General features: G+C 34.7%; 3 protein-coding genes across 20 annotated transcripts; 2 read left to right on the forward strand and 1 right to left on the reverse strand.

Moving 5' to 3' along the window:
• Positions 1-2,219: 2,219 nt before the first annotated feature.
• Positions 2,220-4,894, reverse strand: LOC108220433 (uncharacterized). 16 transcript variants are annotated; one of them, XM_017394204.2, is made up of 7 exons: positions 4,760-4,894; positions 4,206-4,330; positions 4,074-4,124; positions 3,799-3,986; positions 3,069-3,266; positions 2,816-2,875; positions 2,220-2,610 (listed from the first exon to the last, which is right to left on the reverse strand). In XM_017394204.2, exons 4-7 carry the CDS (start codon positions 3,847-3,849, stop codon positions 2,488-2,490), a joined length of 432 nt encoding a protein of 143 aa, XP_017249693.1. In that variant the 5' UTR covers positions 3,850-3,986; positions 4,074-4,124; positions 4,206-4,330; positions 4,760-4,894; the 3' UTR covers positions 2,220-2,487. The 16 variants fall into 16 exon arrangements, with proteins under 16 accessions (XP_017249693.1, XP_063949505.1, XP_063949502.1 ...); XM_064093435.1 differs by having other exon boundaries at positions 4,074-4,140; XM_064093432.1 differs by having other exon boundaries at positions 4,655-4,805.
• Positions 4,895-9,046: 4,152 nt separating this feature from the next.
• LOC108222089 (uncharacterized) lies at positions 9,047-9,544 on the forward strand. The gene has a single exon (XM_017395983.2). The coding sequence runs from the start codon at positions 9,047-9,049 to the stop codon at positions 9,542-9,544; it is 498 nt and encodes a 165-aa protein (XP_017251472.1).
• A 3,087-nt stretch (positions 9,545-12,631) lies between these two features.
• LOC108223001 (alpha-ketoglutarate-dependent dioxygenase abh1) lies at positions 12,632-16,590 on the forward strand. Of its 3 annotated transcripts, none has more exons than XM_017397028.2 (4): positions 12,632-12,891; positions 15,141-15,598; positions 15,736-16,077; positions 16,219-16,590. In XM_017397028.2, exons 2-4 carry the CDS (start codon positions 15,482-15,484, stop codon positions 16,492-16,494), a joined length of 735 nt encoding a protein of 244 aa, XP_017252517.1. In that variant the 5' UTR covers positions 12,632-12,891; positions 15,141-15,481; the 3' UTR covers positions 16,495-16,590. The 3 variants fall into 3 exon arrangements, with proteins under 3 accessions (XP_017252517.1, XP_017252518.1, XP_017252516.1); XM_017397029.2 differs by having other exon boundaries at positions 15,175-15,598; XM_017397027.2 differs by having other exon boundaries at positions 12,632-15,598.
• The last annotated feature ends 84 nt before the right edge of the window (positions 16,591-16,674 follow it).

Here is a 16,674-nt window from a genome sequence, read left to right on the forward strand (position 1 = left end):
TGAATAGCTTTATATTCTTTCACACCGCATACACTGATTGATAGTAATGTAGATAAGGCGGTGATGTTCAACCTTGCTTCTGCGACAAGTTGTTCGGATGATGAGATAAATGTTGTTGAAATATAACATAAGATCCGTTTGGGCCTTCGTCTAACACCTTAAGATTTTAGATGAACCGGTTCTCAATATGATATCATATCTCTGGTTTGAAGGCCCAAAAATGGTTTTGACGTCTTAGACAGTTGATTTTTGGTATCAAGCGAGATTACAAAAATTAAGCTGTGAATTAGTTGAAGTAATAACAAGAATGGAAAAGGTAATGATTAAGGACTTGAAGAAAAAGTATCCAGTATGTGACTTGGACGCTAATGGAATGTTGCTTTCATCATTTTCACAAATGGTTATTTGCACAGAGAAATTGTCGACTATAAATGCAAATTCCTTTTCAAACTCATAATGTTAAACGACTTCCTACTGGCTCTCGAAAACTATACGAAATTGCATTTGCATGTCCAAACAAATTGGTTAAAGGGCTTGCACGTCTACCCCAGTCTTCAATTTAATGGAAACTCCGTATACTTGTTTATTTTTTAGTTGTCAAGCTATTTTCTGGTCCCCAAAAGATCCAAGCTCTAGATATGCAAATCCACCTTTTGTTTTATGCCCCAGCACAATACATGTGATCTACAATAGCAGAGTACTTGAAACTGTGATTTTAATTCCAATTTCCAAACCAAGCTTTAGACTTCATCTCAAACTTAAGTCCAAGTTGTAAATTTTTCTGTCGAACGTAGTCGAGTGTTGCAGTGCAAACAGAATCAGATGGCTATAGAAAATGGCTGCTTTGTGTAAACAAGGCTAGTCATAGTTTAAGGTTCAGATTTGATCATAAAACTCAAAACACAGAGTTTGCTTAAATCCTGGTAATCGATTGGTCCCCTAGTTATCGAGTTGGAACATAACTCGTATAAGTCAGAGGTGCAGTCTGGTCTATTCGCACGTACTATGGGGACCAAACAATATACACATTTTTATTGTAAATTTACACGCAATGAATCTGATAGCGAAACCTTTGTCTGCAAGGAAAGCAGCGGTGGATTGGTACAGTAACAGTTTGTTTAGTGGTGTCTGAAGTGCATCATGATTCACATGCTTGCTTTTATGATTATAAATCAGTTGCTCAGAACAGAATGAGATAACAAAGGCTTTAAACTTACAATTACTAGTGCACAATAGGTTTCTAAATTAGTGAAGTGCCTGGTTGAGGGTGTTGGCTGGTTCGCGTTGCCTTGTGAGACTTATTGTCCGTCTTAGTGTAGTGTAGGTGATGCAGAAGTTAATCTTGGGGTTGTCGTATAATTGTTAATGCTGAAGGAAATTATAACTTTATTGGAGCAAGTAGGGAACCGACCAGAAATTAAGGTGCGCGGATTGGTTAAAACTGAAACATAACCTGGAATAGGTTGTCTGATGGTCCCAAATCAACTAAGTTCTTGAATGTCACATGCAAAATGACTAGTGGAGTTGGACTCGTTGTGTACAATCTAGTACCTCTATTGCGAATGGTGTGAGTGGTGCTGGTTATAATGGATCTACCTAGCCAGCTTGTTCATATTTACCAAGCCACGAGCTCCAACATATGATAACTGCCTGTATGCTTGGAAGCCGTACCACCAAAATGTGCTTCTGAATACTCGCGACAAAGTATAATCTTTGTTCAGCTTGTGCCAATGCATGACTCGACAACGTGCCATCACAAGGTACAGGACACGGACGAGAGGCTTAATTTGGAACAACATATGCACTGACCTCCATATCGGCATGAATATAGGTCATAGACTCATATTAGAAGATTATTGTCTTTGAGATGATTTTGAGGCCACACATTTTTCGATGAATTCAGTGCTTGAATCTACTTCTGGAATAATTCAAGTTCAGCAGAATACCAAGAACTGCTATTCTGATAAGTTAAGGAATTTGTCGTTCATCAATTCCAGTTCTCAGAAAACTGAAATCACGAACCCAGGTTACCTATTAATTGGAACATTTGGAGTCTGTTGCATCATCCAATTCTTTTATCTTCCATTTCGAATTTTCTAGATATACCTTTTGACTGTAAGTGGATTTTATGTCAAATTTTAGAGCCAAGTCTGAAACAATTAGATTTGCAGTATATGTGTGTAACAGTGTCATATTTTTCTCCAAAATAGCTTTACAAGTACAAAAATGATACACAATCTTGTTTCAAAATACATGAGAAAATATTTAAGTAGTACAACATAATTATCTCTATGATATGGATATATTATCATGAACTTTGCATCTGATATATAATTTACAAATTGCCAGCTTTCAAGTTTTTCTACATGATATATTCACATGCAAAACTAAAAAAGCAGTCAAAATGGATCATCTGGCTGATTATCATGAGCAAATTTGGTCATCCTGTTTTTTGCATTTTTAAGATGCAGAAAGCCTGATCGTTGCTCACTTCACATCTGCTTTGGGGGAATTACATGCATGGAGGATGGTACATATGTCATTTGATTCTATCAAGTGTTCTGCGTTTAGAAGAATCATAGGACCATATTCGAAGACTATTCTCTTACACTGCAAAAGATAACGAAATGATAATCAGATGATTTTGAAAAAGAAAATGTGAATAAGGTATAAGATGATGCAGGCACATATGAGCTGGGAAATATTTCAGAATTCTAAAAAGCCTGGAAAAATTATTTAATAAATGTTTCAGGGATGCTTTTACATGGAAAAAAAAAAAACCAACACAAGTCAACAAATTATAGATTATTTCAACCTTTTTCTCATAGCCCTTCACAGCTTGACATGCTTTCAAGAGTACTTCGATTATATCCAACTGCAAGAAAATCAAAACGAGGGATGTTTTAATAATAAGCTTCTAAGAGTGATCATATACCGATATACTTGTAGAGATAACTAAAAGACACATATACTGGCTATCAACAAGCTCAAAGTTGGCAAATAATAGCTTTTTAAATTCCTTACAACAGATTTGAAAATACTCAAGTGCATTGATTGCAGAAACATACCTCAGTATCAGGATCTTTCAATTTTATCAAAGCTTCTGCAATGGTATACTGGCAAAGGTCACAACTGTTTTTAGGAATATGCTGAGATATGAGAGCTATTTGCTTGCAGAGGCCCATTTCCCGACAAAAATCTCTTGGTTGTATGGAGGAAATCTCCACAAAGAAAAGAGGAATATAATGATGTACCAATACAAGGCACTGCCAGAAGACAGACCAAACAACAAAGAAATTTAGGGTCAGAATAAAAAGTTTCTCCATTTTGTACCAAGATAAAGTTATATCTAATCTGCATTTTGGTTTGAAAAATGCACTAATTGCATCACCATTCCTGCCAAATTCTCACTTATATGGATCTTTATTTGAATTTTCGGCAACAGCTTTATATCATGTTAAAATATAATAAAGAAAAAGGGACTTCTTTGCAGACTGTGAGATAAAATTCTAGCATTCACATGAAGGAAAATATCTCAGAGGTTAATATGTTATGCCCTGAGCATTCTGACCCCTGAATAAACTCTTATAGGCAGAATACAACAGTGGCTTCTATAATCAATTATTGGTTCTAGGAGAAGTCCCCCAAATTGTGACTGTTTTAATACATGAAATTGTTAAGAACATTGTGCACACATGACAACTAAGCTCATTTTTGCTGAGAACTTGATAACCTAACAAGTCTATAATGTGGTTTTCCAAAAACAAAAATAGTGTTTGCATCTACCAGTCAAATTACCTCTTTCTTAAACATATGCAACTTCGAGCAAGAGAAGTAAAGTATGTCCATGATCTCTGCTTGTGTTTTGTTTGCATTAAGGTAAGTCAGTGCATCAGCAGTAAATTCTTCACACAATTTACAAACATCCCGTTTCTTGTCTAATTCTTTGTCATTTTCCGTGTCAAGGTTATTTACCTGAAAAAATTCTGCAATTAAGCCTTCGTGAGTGTTTCTGTTTAACAAAATTGGACAAAGAACTCTGACTTGAATCAAGAACTGTCTTAAGTATTGACCTTTTTTCCCAACTTAATTATAGGTACTTGTCAGAAATTAGGCAGGGCACCCTATGGATTAAAGCAACTAATAACAATCAGTTTTTCAAATTCAGATATCAGAAAGAATAACAAAAGTGAATCTGAAATTACCTGAATTCAAAGAAATCTGATCAGTTACTCTAGTTAAGATACTACTGGTCTGCAATTCTCTACAATTACCAGACCAACTACTTCCCAAGATGAAGAGGAACACTAGCCCAGCTCACACACCCATGCTGCAAGAACTAATAATCAGTCAACGATAAGAGGGGAACACAAAGCATAAAATATCAAAGAAACTTCAAAATTTCTAATGAAACAACTTTAACTGATTGCCATAACGTCCTACTAGTGCTACGGTGAAGATCAGTAATAGGTCGCATCTAATCCTCAGAAATTCCTGATTTCAATCACGCAATAGTTTATTCGTTCATGTCATTTATGCCCCTTCTGCTTATTTTGACCTAATGATTTAGATACATGGAGATCATATCTAGCAGTAATTGTGAAAAAGAAGCTTCATAATTCAATGATCTGAAGCAAGCACATAATACACATACAATTTGGCTGCAGAAAAAGCTCTCGATGTTCCACTTTTTGACAAAGTTGATAACAGAGAGTACAAATCCTGAAAATCAAGTTACTAAAAAGTGAAAAGAGAATACCTTATGTTACAGTTGCTGCGGATTCTATAAGTAATATGATATGATGGTCTTTCAGAGGACGATGGAGGAAGAAAAAAGAAAGATTAATGAACTTTTCTATATAAAAAATGGGTCCAGGTCCCTGGCAGCCGTATGCCAGGGACCGGTTATATAACCCACTGTTTCCTGGCCGTTGGATGCATATCCAGCGGCCAGGATCGTATTAAATTTTTAGTATGTCCAGCGCTTTTTTAGCGTTGGACGGGGATTCCTCGTCCAGCGCTAAAAAAGCGCTGGACATGGGAATCCCCGTCCAGCGCTAAAAAAGCGCTGGACATATTAAAATTGTAGTATGATCCTGGCCGCTGGATATGCATCCAACGGTCGAGAAACTGGTTGTTGTTTAACGTGTCCACAGCAGCCGGCTGTTGTGGACCGTTACCCATAAAAAATAATAGGATTTGGAGTTGGAGTGGATAAAAAGATACAAATTAAAAATGAGGTCGTTGAAGCATGTTAGGTGCAGTTTGAACGCTAGTTAGAGGTATATTCTCCGATTGATTTTATTGTTAGTCTGCCAGACATGAGCCAACCAGTCATCAAAAACACCAAAATTTCAGTCGTATGACTGACTATAAACCAGAGTTGCACAAAATATGCCGATTTATAATCAATTATATCATGACATTTGATATTCAAATGTTTCTGGTTCGACTTTTTTAGAGGTCAGCCTGATTTGATACAGTTCTGGACTCTGAGAATGTGCTCAAGATCGTTTTTGACTTCAAACTTAAACCTATATTCAAAAATGAGTTCAGATTTACTAACTTGTTTTATATTTCAGGACCAAATGGAAACAAACTTATAATAACATAATTTTTTTTTTTTTTGATAATGAGAATAAATCTCAACGAATATGACTCGGCAATTCACCGTGATAATTCTTTCATTCAAGAAAGCTTATTATCTAACCGTCGGACATGCAAGATGACCGGGGAAATTTAGACAATAAAACTTTAATGTCCGAAAAGAAAACCGGTCTTCTTTCAAGAATCCTGAAAATTAAACAAGGAAAACAAGAAAAATATAAGTCAATATATAAAACAGATTATATCAAATATTTCCACAATCATGATAACTCATAACTGAGACAATTAAACTCTCAATTAAGGCACAATTAATAAAATATTAACGTCCTTAATTAAGACACAATTAACACCCTTAATTAAGGCTTAATTAACGCCATCAATTAGGAGGCACAATTTACGCCCTCAATGGCACAATTAAGGCCCTCATTAAGAGGCACAATAAAACGTCCTCAATTAAGGCACAATTAACGCCTTCCTTTTTGAAAACGGATCCCGTACTGATCCCGAAGCCTCTGTCGCCGCCATCCTCGGCCACCACCGCTATGCTATCTCTCTCGTACATGACCGCTTCGATCAAAATTGAGAAAAGAGTATACCAAGAATAAGCATGAGCAGATTCATGACTGCGTCGAGAGCTGGAGGAGTGATTTTATTCGGGAGTCCAAAACAGATTTAACATAACTAAATCCAAAAAACTAAACAAACACATCAAAATTGCCAAGAACAAGCATTCTATACCCAAACAAGGTGCAGTTTAAAATACATACATAGCCAAAAATCAAGAACTATAAAGAACTAACACACAATCTATTACCTAGGATTATCAAAAACAGAAAAACAAAATGCAAAATCAAAGGGTGTCCAAGATCTGACACAAAAACAAGTCTTGACACTGAAGGGAACCAAAATCAATGAGATTAATCTCTCTAAAAGAAGAAGAGATCGTAAATAATAATAAAAAATAATTTACATTTGTAGTGCAATAGGAGCAGATAAAAAGAGGAACGGACTCACCGGGCAGGCTTCAGACTATAATATGATGGCTGATCGGATGATGGAGACGATGGGAAAATCGATCAACGAATCCCGAAAATCATAGTTGGAAAGATGAGTCAGTTGTTTTTGATTGTGAGTGAGAGAGAGGATACGATACCATACACAAAGTCTCAGTTTTATAATAACATAACTTTGATATCAGAAAAACAAAATATTTACTAATTCACTTAGCATAGCAGCAGATTACTCGTGATTACCAGTTTTGATTTAATTATATGAATTTATGTTGTGTCATGGAAGAAAAGTTGTTCCGTCTATCCTCAGTTGTGAAGTAGTGATCAATTTCAACTTATCTACGCCATGTTCTTCCTGCATATCATTTTTTTAGTCTTCTGAGACTTTACTGGTTTTCACTTCTTTAACTTCCTCTACCTCTCTATCCTCTTTAATGTCAGTTTTTTATACATTAGCTTTATCCCAGTGAGTCAGTGACAATGTATTCTCAACAACTAAACAATAACAATCCACAAAAGAACAATTCGAACGAATAATTAAAAATAATAGTAAAACCCGACATTGTGAATATTCGATTGGGCTGGACTCCTGTCAATCAGTGTCAATGATTATTTATTACGAGACAAGAGAATGAATCACAAACAGGAAATGATTTCCCAAATTATTCCTACTTAACTTCTGAAATGATACTACTCCAACATAAAATGACCCACCTGGCTAGAACTTTGGTTTTCACTATTGGGCTTGCAGTATTGGACTATTGGAAACGAGGTGGGGTCTTTTCCTTAACAGTCAGCACAGCATATCATATCGACTTGTAGTACAATTTAAGTGTGTTTTTATTTTTGAAAAAATCTAATCAATCTGATTTAATGCAGTTTAAGGCCCGTGGAATTCATCAGGTCTGTCTTCCATTATAATTAGCAAACTCAAAAGCTCAGCTTAAGAGTCAAGACCAGACCTCTCCCTCTCCAGTCTTGTCATTTTTCGGATTTGTACTGTAAAATGTTATCTCCGACACAACTTGAAACCTGAATCGAATCCAAAGTCTTTTGTGATACAGTTTAAGTAAAGAAATGCAAAGATCAAAATGCTGTCAAAAATGCTTTGTACGAATAAAACTAGGCGCAAGGCGTCAAGGGCAAAACACACAGATACACAATGAATGAAGTGATCCAGACCCCTCCACTGTGTTAAATTCAGACACACAATGATATGCACACACTTTAATTCAATGGACATTCATTATGAAGAGGGGCCGTGGGAGAACGGTACTATGGACCACAGCAATAGTGTACACCATACGAACATGTCACCCCCGTTTTAATTTCCCTAACCAACTAGGCAACCACCCATGTGCAGAGCTTCTTAACTTTCCATGTTTTTTGCTTACATTTTATCTGCAATTTATTTATTACATCTCATTTATCAACTTCATCATATCAATCTGAATAAAAGAACAACATATAAGTCGATACATACTACTAGTACTGATCTAAATATGAAATGAAGGAATGTTAAAACTAAACGACTTATTACTGGTTCTTGAGATGCTAAAATTAGTCATTGTTGTGTCTTAACTTAGTTGCCATATCAACACGTACTTGTAGTTGTAGGTAGGGTTCGTCGTGAATGGTCATTATCATGAATGTGAAACAAATTTAAAAATTCAAAGTACCATTTTATAATTATAGCGATGTTAGGATATTGCTGCACTTTTTCTACTTGGTTCTGCAATGGCCTGCACTAGTATTCCTGCTTACCTACCCTCGACATCATATGTGCTCATTATAATTTGTTAAAAAGAAAATATCAGTACTTACAGGTGTGCTTTTAAGATGAAGTAATAATTAAGAGGCATCACAAGGTTAATTACACTGGTCCCCAACATCAGCAGCTGATTCTAATATTTGAAGACCATCTGCGATTGTAGCGTAGATTAGCCCTTCCTGATTCCGCCACTTACTGTTGTGTAGTATGCAGTATATATGTCGTGGCCAGTGTCGCCAACTGATCAATAGTGAACATCGTATATAAATTACTAGCTAAGCTAGGCTCCTCTGGCAAATCAGTAACTTGATTCATATTAAGCAACATTTAGAATTTAAATTCTATATTTTTAACTGCTGTAGTTATTAAAATTAATATCAGATATACCTATTACTATCATGATCCCTTGCACAGTCCATGTAGAATGACCCACACTCTCTGTCACCAAAGGGCTAATACAGTCAATTACTCTTGTAGAGGAACCGAGGAAGAACGAAGAAATACTGAAATCAAAAGAATAAAATACGAGAGGAATATTATTTTAATATCATTATTAGTTACTTAAATGCATGAATAAGTTATCAACAAGCCCCCAACCCTCTCATTATATATCTTAGATCACTAAGGTACACAACTTTGTCTCGAAACCAAATTGAAGATGTTGAGAACAAGCCAGCCAGATTATCAACTCAAACAAGATGACAAGCTGTTCACCAAGCTTGTCTCCAAAGAAACCTCCATTGCAAATCCATCTTTCAGAGGTGTCTCAGTGGCTGTTCCTTTCAACTGGGAAACTCAGCCCGGAACTCCCAAGCACAAACTCTTCCCTGACCACTCTTCTCTTCCCCCTACTCTCACTCCCCCTCCTTCTTACTACTTCCAAAACTCTACAAGTTCTTCGAAAAAGCACTCCAAGGCCAAACTACTCAACATTCTGTTCCTCAGGATGATTCATCTCAGGAAAGGTACTACTCAGATCACAATGTCACCTACTAGTCCATCCCCGTCTTCTTCGTCGTTGTCATCTTCATCGATAGAGTCCAAGGTTAACAGCAAACGAAAGCGGCTTTTAAGCATGGGATCAGTGTTGGATGATGATTTTCATGTCTCTGTTCCGCGATCTGTGTCCAAGTCATTGTTGTGTTTCAGATCATGATTGAGTTGTAAAGGTAATGATTCGAGAGGGAATCAGAACTACATGTTGATGATCTCAACTCATGAAAATGAATAGAAATATTGTCGTCTTAATTTGTGTTGGAGAGTGTAGTACGTAGTAATATCTGTGGTAGACTAGTAGGTACGTAGTAAGCTTTCATGTTCAAGGATTCCACAGTGAAAGTCAACTACGTGCCAAGAATGCAAGGTATCTCACCTGTAATCTATGCAAGCATATAAATATTGCACCTCTTCAAACAATTTCTCCTTTCTAAATTAATATTTCATTACACGGATGACAGATTAGGAGGAGACGTTAATATCATGTGTCTGTTTGTCTGTTTGTTTATGAGAAGGAGGAGTTTAAAAGTAACTTATGTTTTTTTGTTAGTTTTTGTTTTATAACTTCTAGTTTTTTTCCAAATAATTTAAATTTATAAGTCTTAACTTACTTTTATATAATGCCGGTAAGGTACCTTTGTTCTTTGTTTCCAAGTATAGACATAGTTTATCAATCGGATAAGGAAAGAGGAAAGAGGGCTACTACCTCCTTTTGTCCCGAGATCTATATAAATAATAAATTATGCGACACTAATCTCGATCGATCTGTACAAAATTATTTATATAGCCCTGTTCTAAATTCTATTGGTATACTCGCTCTATTGATCCAGAGGAAGGAAGGTTCTCCTTGTATTCAATACTCCTGCAGTTACATGTACCTCATCAGTACAATTCAGTCATCTGCACAACCACCTGTATGGCTGTATGCACCTAGCTGCTGCTGTTTTGTGCAATGTGTATAACCTTTTCTTTTTCTTTATAAAACAGTGACTATTGCCCTCTTTGTGAATATAATATAATATATTTGTTTTCTATCTTTCTTTTATAATATTAAATCATATTCAAAATTAGATACTTCAGATCATAATTGACATCTCCAAGCTTTGAGAGCTAAATACAGAGATTTCTTCAAAAATAAGTTTTCTATTGAATGGACTGCGAAACGATAGGCTTTCTAATTTTTGTTTTAGGGGTCATTTGTTAAATCTGAATAGTATTTTTTGAACGAATGAAATTCTGAACCAATAACAAATCTCGACGATAAAGAGATGATGTTGTTTGTTAGTGCAGCTTTTATTTTTTCTGAATGACACCACTTATTACTTTAAATTATTTATTTAAATGTTTGGATAAAAGATTATTATTATTTATTCTGATAATTGTGCATTATTTAATCGGTTCATTTATTTTCTAGAATCTCAACACAAAATTTTATACATAAATTAACTTATTTATTTGTAATTATCTTACATTACTTTCGTGTGAATTAAATAAATTATTTCAATAAGTGCATGTAATTTATGAAAAATGATATATATGTATTAGTAAAAAAATTTATTTAAGCAATTATGAATATTGATTATAACCTCAAAAGATTATATATGTAAACTTATGAAAATAGTCACAGACAGATTCTAGCAACAAAAGCCCGTATCACGACTGGATGGTTCAGTTAAATATTTTAACATCTTTCGTCCAGATGAATTTGGGGGTCGTCCAGATAAATGATGTTTTGAACAAACGATCAGGATGATTAAAACTCACTCATTCAGTCCAACTTGACTCGTTCACCTCATATTTAATACAGTTTTGCTATCTCAGGAAGCAAGAATAATCAGAAATGAAATCAAACGTAATCATAAATAAGACATGAGTATCTGGATATCTACTTTCTCTCGCAGGAAATAAATATATATATTTTATTTTATAATTTATGTAACTCATATTATTCTCACGCTTGCTTGAAATTTACGGAGATATATATAATGTGATTTGCCACCATATATATGTTAGTTCATAAATTGTATATTTGAAATTCTTATAAAAAAAATACATGAAATAGATTCTTAAATCATATAAATCAAAGTCAAATGACGTGAGATATAAATGATCAAAGTTCAATCATAAAATATATTACACTGATTTTAACTCAATTTACATGATTCAAATGTCTATCTATGTATTCTTCTAATAAATATTTTAAATATATAATTTGTTATATAATTTGAAATCAATTTTATTAAACATGAGGATATTATTATATGTGAAAAAATAAAAGAATTATCACAAATGAAAATAAAAAAATGTGATATTACTATTCACAAAAACCGAATATAGAGTATTATCATACTATAGAGCAGATAATATGAATAAAAAGTTAAAATAAAACTTAAAATTTAATGCATTTTTTGTCTCCAAATAGGTCAAACAAAAAAAAGGGTATATTCAATTGCGATTTAAAAAAAATAAATATTCGTGAAATTAGAAGATATTTAACTCATATTTTAAAAAATGTATCACGATGTTGGGGTATTCAATTGAGATTTTAAATTATATCACAAAATTTGGTGGTATTCAATTAGAATATTAAATTATACTTAGAAATCAAATGATATTAATTGAGATAGTTTAAAATCCATCAAAATGAAATTCAAGTGCCGAAGGATTTCATAGATTGTTTAGTGTATTTTAAAAATTTTACTCCTCCTTCTGTCCCATTGGATTGTATACAGTTTCCTTTTTGGGACGTACCATCAATTGTATACATACCAAAAATAATAAGTTTTTATAATATAAAAACTTAACTACACCCATTACTTTCTTCCACTACACCCACTTTATAACTTAAATATTAGTAAGTCCCGCCACTTTACTCACACTAAACTCATTTTACACATTAAATATTAATCGGACCCACCACTTCACCCACTTTTCTTACTTTTCATCACTAAATTACATTTTTTCTTAACCTCCGTGTCACTCGTGTACTACTCACCGGTGAGTAAAATTTTGAACGGTTTTTCTATGGTGTGCCCAAGGGCACACACTAAGCACTAAAACTTATAAATTTGGGAGATTTTGATTGGCTTACACTCTTTAATAATGATGGCCCCCCTTGCATTTACAACAACCACACCAATCAAATCCCTCCAATTTTATAAATGTTAGTGCTTAGCATGTGCCCTTGGGCACACACTAGACAAACCCAATTTTGAAATATTTTCCTTAAATCCAAGAGAATCTATGTCGACTCCATAATATTTCAACGAAATCCACAGAGTCAAAATCAAAATCTGATCCAATTCATTAAAATCCCAGTATTCGAGTAGCAAATCGGCACACCACAGGAAAGCAGCAATGAAGTAGTAACTCAAGCGCTTCTGCTTCTTAATCTTGAATTGGTTTATACAGTGCAAGCCAAAGTATGTTTAAAAGAAATGACACCATTAAGACTTTGTTTAGTGCCGTAGACATCAAACATCTCCACCGGGCAAACTTCAATCGCAGGTTTTAAAACTTCTCTCACACTTGTCAATTACCGTCTTATAATTCCTTTTACAAAAGATGCTCGCTAATTAAATAATCATTTCCTTGTCTCAACCCCTTAAGCTAGCTCGTTGTTAGAACTTCTCTCACATGTATCTGCACCCTGCCTCTTTTACCATCGATGTAGAATAACCCAGCAAAGTTGAGCATGCGAAACAATGTTGTGCACAATAACTGATGGAATGTAATGATCCTTAGATTGGTCGCCTAGCATGGTATCAGATTTCAGTCTCGTGGGAGACTAAACTCAATATTTTTATATTTATTAAGGACACAACAAATTATGCCCAAATATGGGTGTGCGTGAATCCAAAACGGGTTTTCGAGTGAGGAGAAGTGTTAGAATATAATGATCCTTGTAAAAAGCTTTTTCTTAATACCTTGAGGTTTCATGAGAATGCAGAGGCACATTTTAAGAGCAAGTCCAAAAGATCTCATGTTCCTAAGTTATAATTAGATGAATAGAAGAAAAATTGTGCTCCAACAATTATCCTTAAGAGCAAGTCCAAGAGATGTCTTATATGATGTCTTAAGTAGTAATTTAGGACATTTGATAAAACAAGTTGATCCAACAATATCCCAATGTCTCAGGGATGCCTTATATCACTAGGACAACCTCTTGCCTTATTTTGAAGGCATTTCTTTCCTTGCCATATCCCATATTTTATAAAAAATTATTATACAGACTATTTTCTCTTTCTGCTTTGTATTGTCCTTTAATTAATGAAAGAAAATATTTAAAAATAAAATATTAAATATATAGTGAGGATTGTTGGAGTTGAAGTTAGTTAGATATGTCCTAGACTACTAAGACATAATTTGTTATATTATATTTAAGGTTTGAACTGGGACATTGTTGGACTTGCTCTAAATTAGGACAAGTCCAATAGTGTCCTAGTGCGGATCCTGGTGATTTGTGATCACTATTTTATATGTCAGCTCAATAACAATCGCTATATTCAGTACTCATCATCATCATCATCATCATATTTGAACTAGTAAATGAGAAGTAGAGGAGATAAAAAAAATGTAGGGATATTAAAATAGTGGGAATCAAGAGTGTAAAAATGAAGAAAATTAAATTTTTTATTCTAGAAAAACAGATAGATAATGGCTAGTGGTTACATAAAAATAGGGGATGACCAATAATTTCGAGGATGTCATAGTGATATAGGGAATCACTGTGATACTTTTGGAACACCATTTTATGTCACATTCCCTATATCTGAGCTTAGGAGCTCATACAGGTAATATTGTTGGACTTGGTTTAAGGAAGCTATCTCTTGTCTTAAACTTATAGTTCATAATAAAATATTGCAAACGCCTCACTTTCTCTCTATTGTACATTGATTGAAGTACTTTTAATAATAAAATATCAAATAAGGAATAAGAATAGAAGGAACATTCTTGGAGATAAAACTAGTTGTCTATGTCCTAAGTCACTGGGTTCCATTAGTCTATTTAGTATTTATATTTAAGAAATGAGATGGGATACCATTGGACTTCCAACAATGGTAAACAATCTTGGCTTAATACGCTGGTGCTAAAAAATCAAAAGCCGTGCATGGTCATTAAGCAGTCGCGCAAGTTTCAAATGTGTCATACTGTCATTTGTGTGGTATTTTGAGTTTCAATTTGGGATTATTGTATTGCAGACCGATGTTTCAGATATCGTGTTATTGGGCATTTATTACAGCAGTAAACAGCTAGCATGATGTGGTTTTTTTTTGTGTAAATGTATAATTTCCTGGGCTGTAATACAACATTGAGGAACATTATAAATTGGCATAGTAATAGTTGTTTTCTTGCTTATATGTTGCATCTATGTTATGCAAAATGCTCCAGGATTCAAGTTCTTTATGTTGCTTTATGATGATCTAAATCGGAGATATGTACTGTTGATGGTTGGTATTGTTAAGCTTCTTTCTTTTCAATTCATGATTTGCCTCAGTCTCAATGCTTATTATCTGTTACTTGTAGTCTTGTAGGGTTTCTTTTCTTTTTGGAAACTTTACTTGTAGTCTTTATAGTTACAAATCTATAGTGCGCCCAGAAAAGTCTATGTTGGTGATGAAATTCCAGTCTTAAATGTAATATATTGTTAACTAAGTAAAGGCTTTTGTGATGTGATTAATTTCGCTGCTTTTGTTAGATAATTAGATGAATAGCTAATAACTCATATGTTGATTTTGAAACTACGGACGATAAAGAAACTTCCTCCATGCTTATTTTTAAATCAAAAAGGAGGACCAGGGTTGACTTGAAAACCCAGGCTGAGAAGAAGTCCTCTTCGAAATCAGTGGTTGCTGCAAATTCTTATAGCCAAGAGGATTAAAAGTCCCTTTCAATAAGTGATCTGGAGAAACATCCGACTCGTCCAAAGAGACTTCAGGATGAGGATCCAGAGCCAAAAAAACACGTGAGGCGGTATGTGCCTCCAGCAAGCAGTAATCCAAAGTTTACGAGCGCAAAACAATCAACAGGTCATGCTGAGAAGCAAACTGTCATCAGCCCATTTGATATTTGTACCTGTTATAGCAGAAAACCTTTGATGGGTGAAACCATTATACCTGCAAGGAACATCGGAAACCACATTAATACTGTAACAAGAGAGATATTGCAGCCTGGAATGGTTCTTCTTACAAACTACATCTCCTTGCCTGAACAGGTACTGTCAGGCATATCTTAAAACTTCCAAGTTATATTTTAGTGTATTATGCATAGATGACCATATATTTTTGTCTTATAGTTTAATTTCCTAAAATCTTATGATGCTGACTCCTTTTTTATTTTTAATTGTTGTAGGTGAACATCATCAGTAGGTGCCGTGAATTAGGCCTTGGTCCAGGGGGATTTCACCAACCTGGTTACCAAGATGGAGCAAAACTCCGCCTACAAACGATGTGTCTTGGTAAAAGGTGGGATCCTGAGACAAAATATGAAGAGCATGCTCTAGGCAATGTCCCTAAAACACTTGGTATTCCTGATGAATTTGTTTTATTAGTCAAGAAAGCACTTACTGATGCTCAGCTCCTGATCAAGAAGAATGAGAAATTGAGGGATGTAGAGGAGATGCTTCCTGGGATGTCTCCTGACGTATGCATAGTCAACTTTTATACAACTAATGGAAAACTTGGTCTCCATCAGGTTAGAACTTATTTGGCTACTTATTATCATCATAATCATCATCATATTTTGAATAAAATTAACTAGTGAAATATTCAATGGTTTGCTTATAATGGATGAAAAGAAATGTGTTCCACTATAAAATCTATCTTTACGGTTCAGGATCGTGATGAAAGTAAAGACAGCCTTCGCAAAGGTCTGCCTGTTGTTTCCTTCTCTGTTGGGGACTCGGCAGAATTCTTATATGGAGATGAACGGGATATTAGCAAGGCTGAGAGCATATTGCTAAAATCAGGAGATGTGTTGATATTCGGTGGCAAGTCTCGACACATATATCATGGTGTTACATCTATCAACCCAAATACAGCTCCTCGAGCTTTGTTGAAGGAGACAAACCTCCGTCCCGGTCGTCTTAATCTTACTTTCAGGCAGTTCTGATGAACTGTTAAGCTGTCCTGTTGCAACCCTGCCTTATGTAATTGCAGTGTCTGCAAGTATGAACTTAAATACAAGTTAATAGTGCATTCCTCGTAATTTGAGTCAATTTCGTTCAAAATATCAAAATCCAAACGCAAAACGTCAAATTATTACACAAATTCCGGAGGTGGACTTGCAAAG

The sequence above is a fragment of the Daucus carota genome, chromosome 5, assembly GCF_001625215.2.
Source record: "Daucus carota subsp. sativus chromosome 5, DH1 v3.0, whole genome shotgun sequence".
NCBI classification, from domain to species: domain Eukaryota; kingdom Viridiplantae; phylum Streptophyta; class Magnoliopsida; order Apiales; family Apiaceae; genus Daucus; species Daucus carota.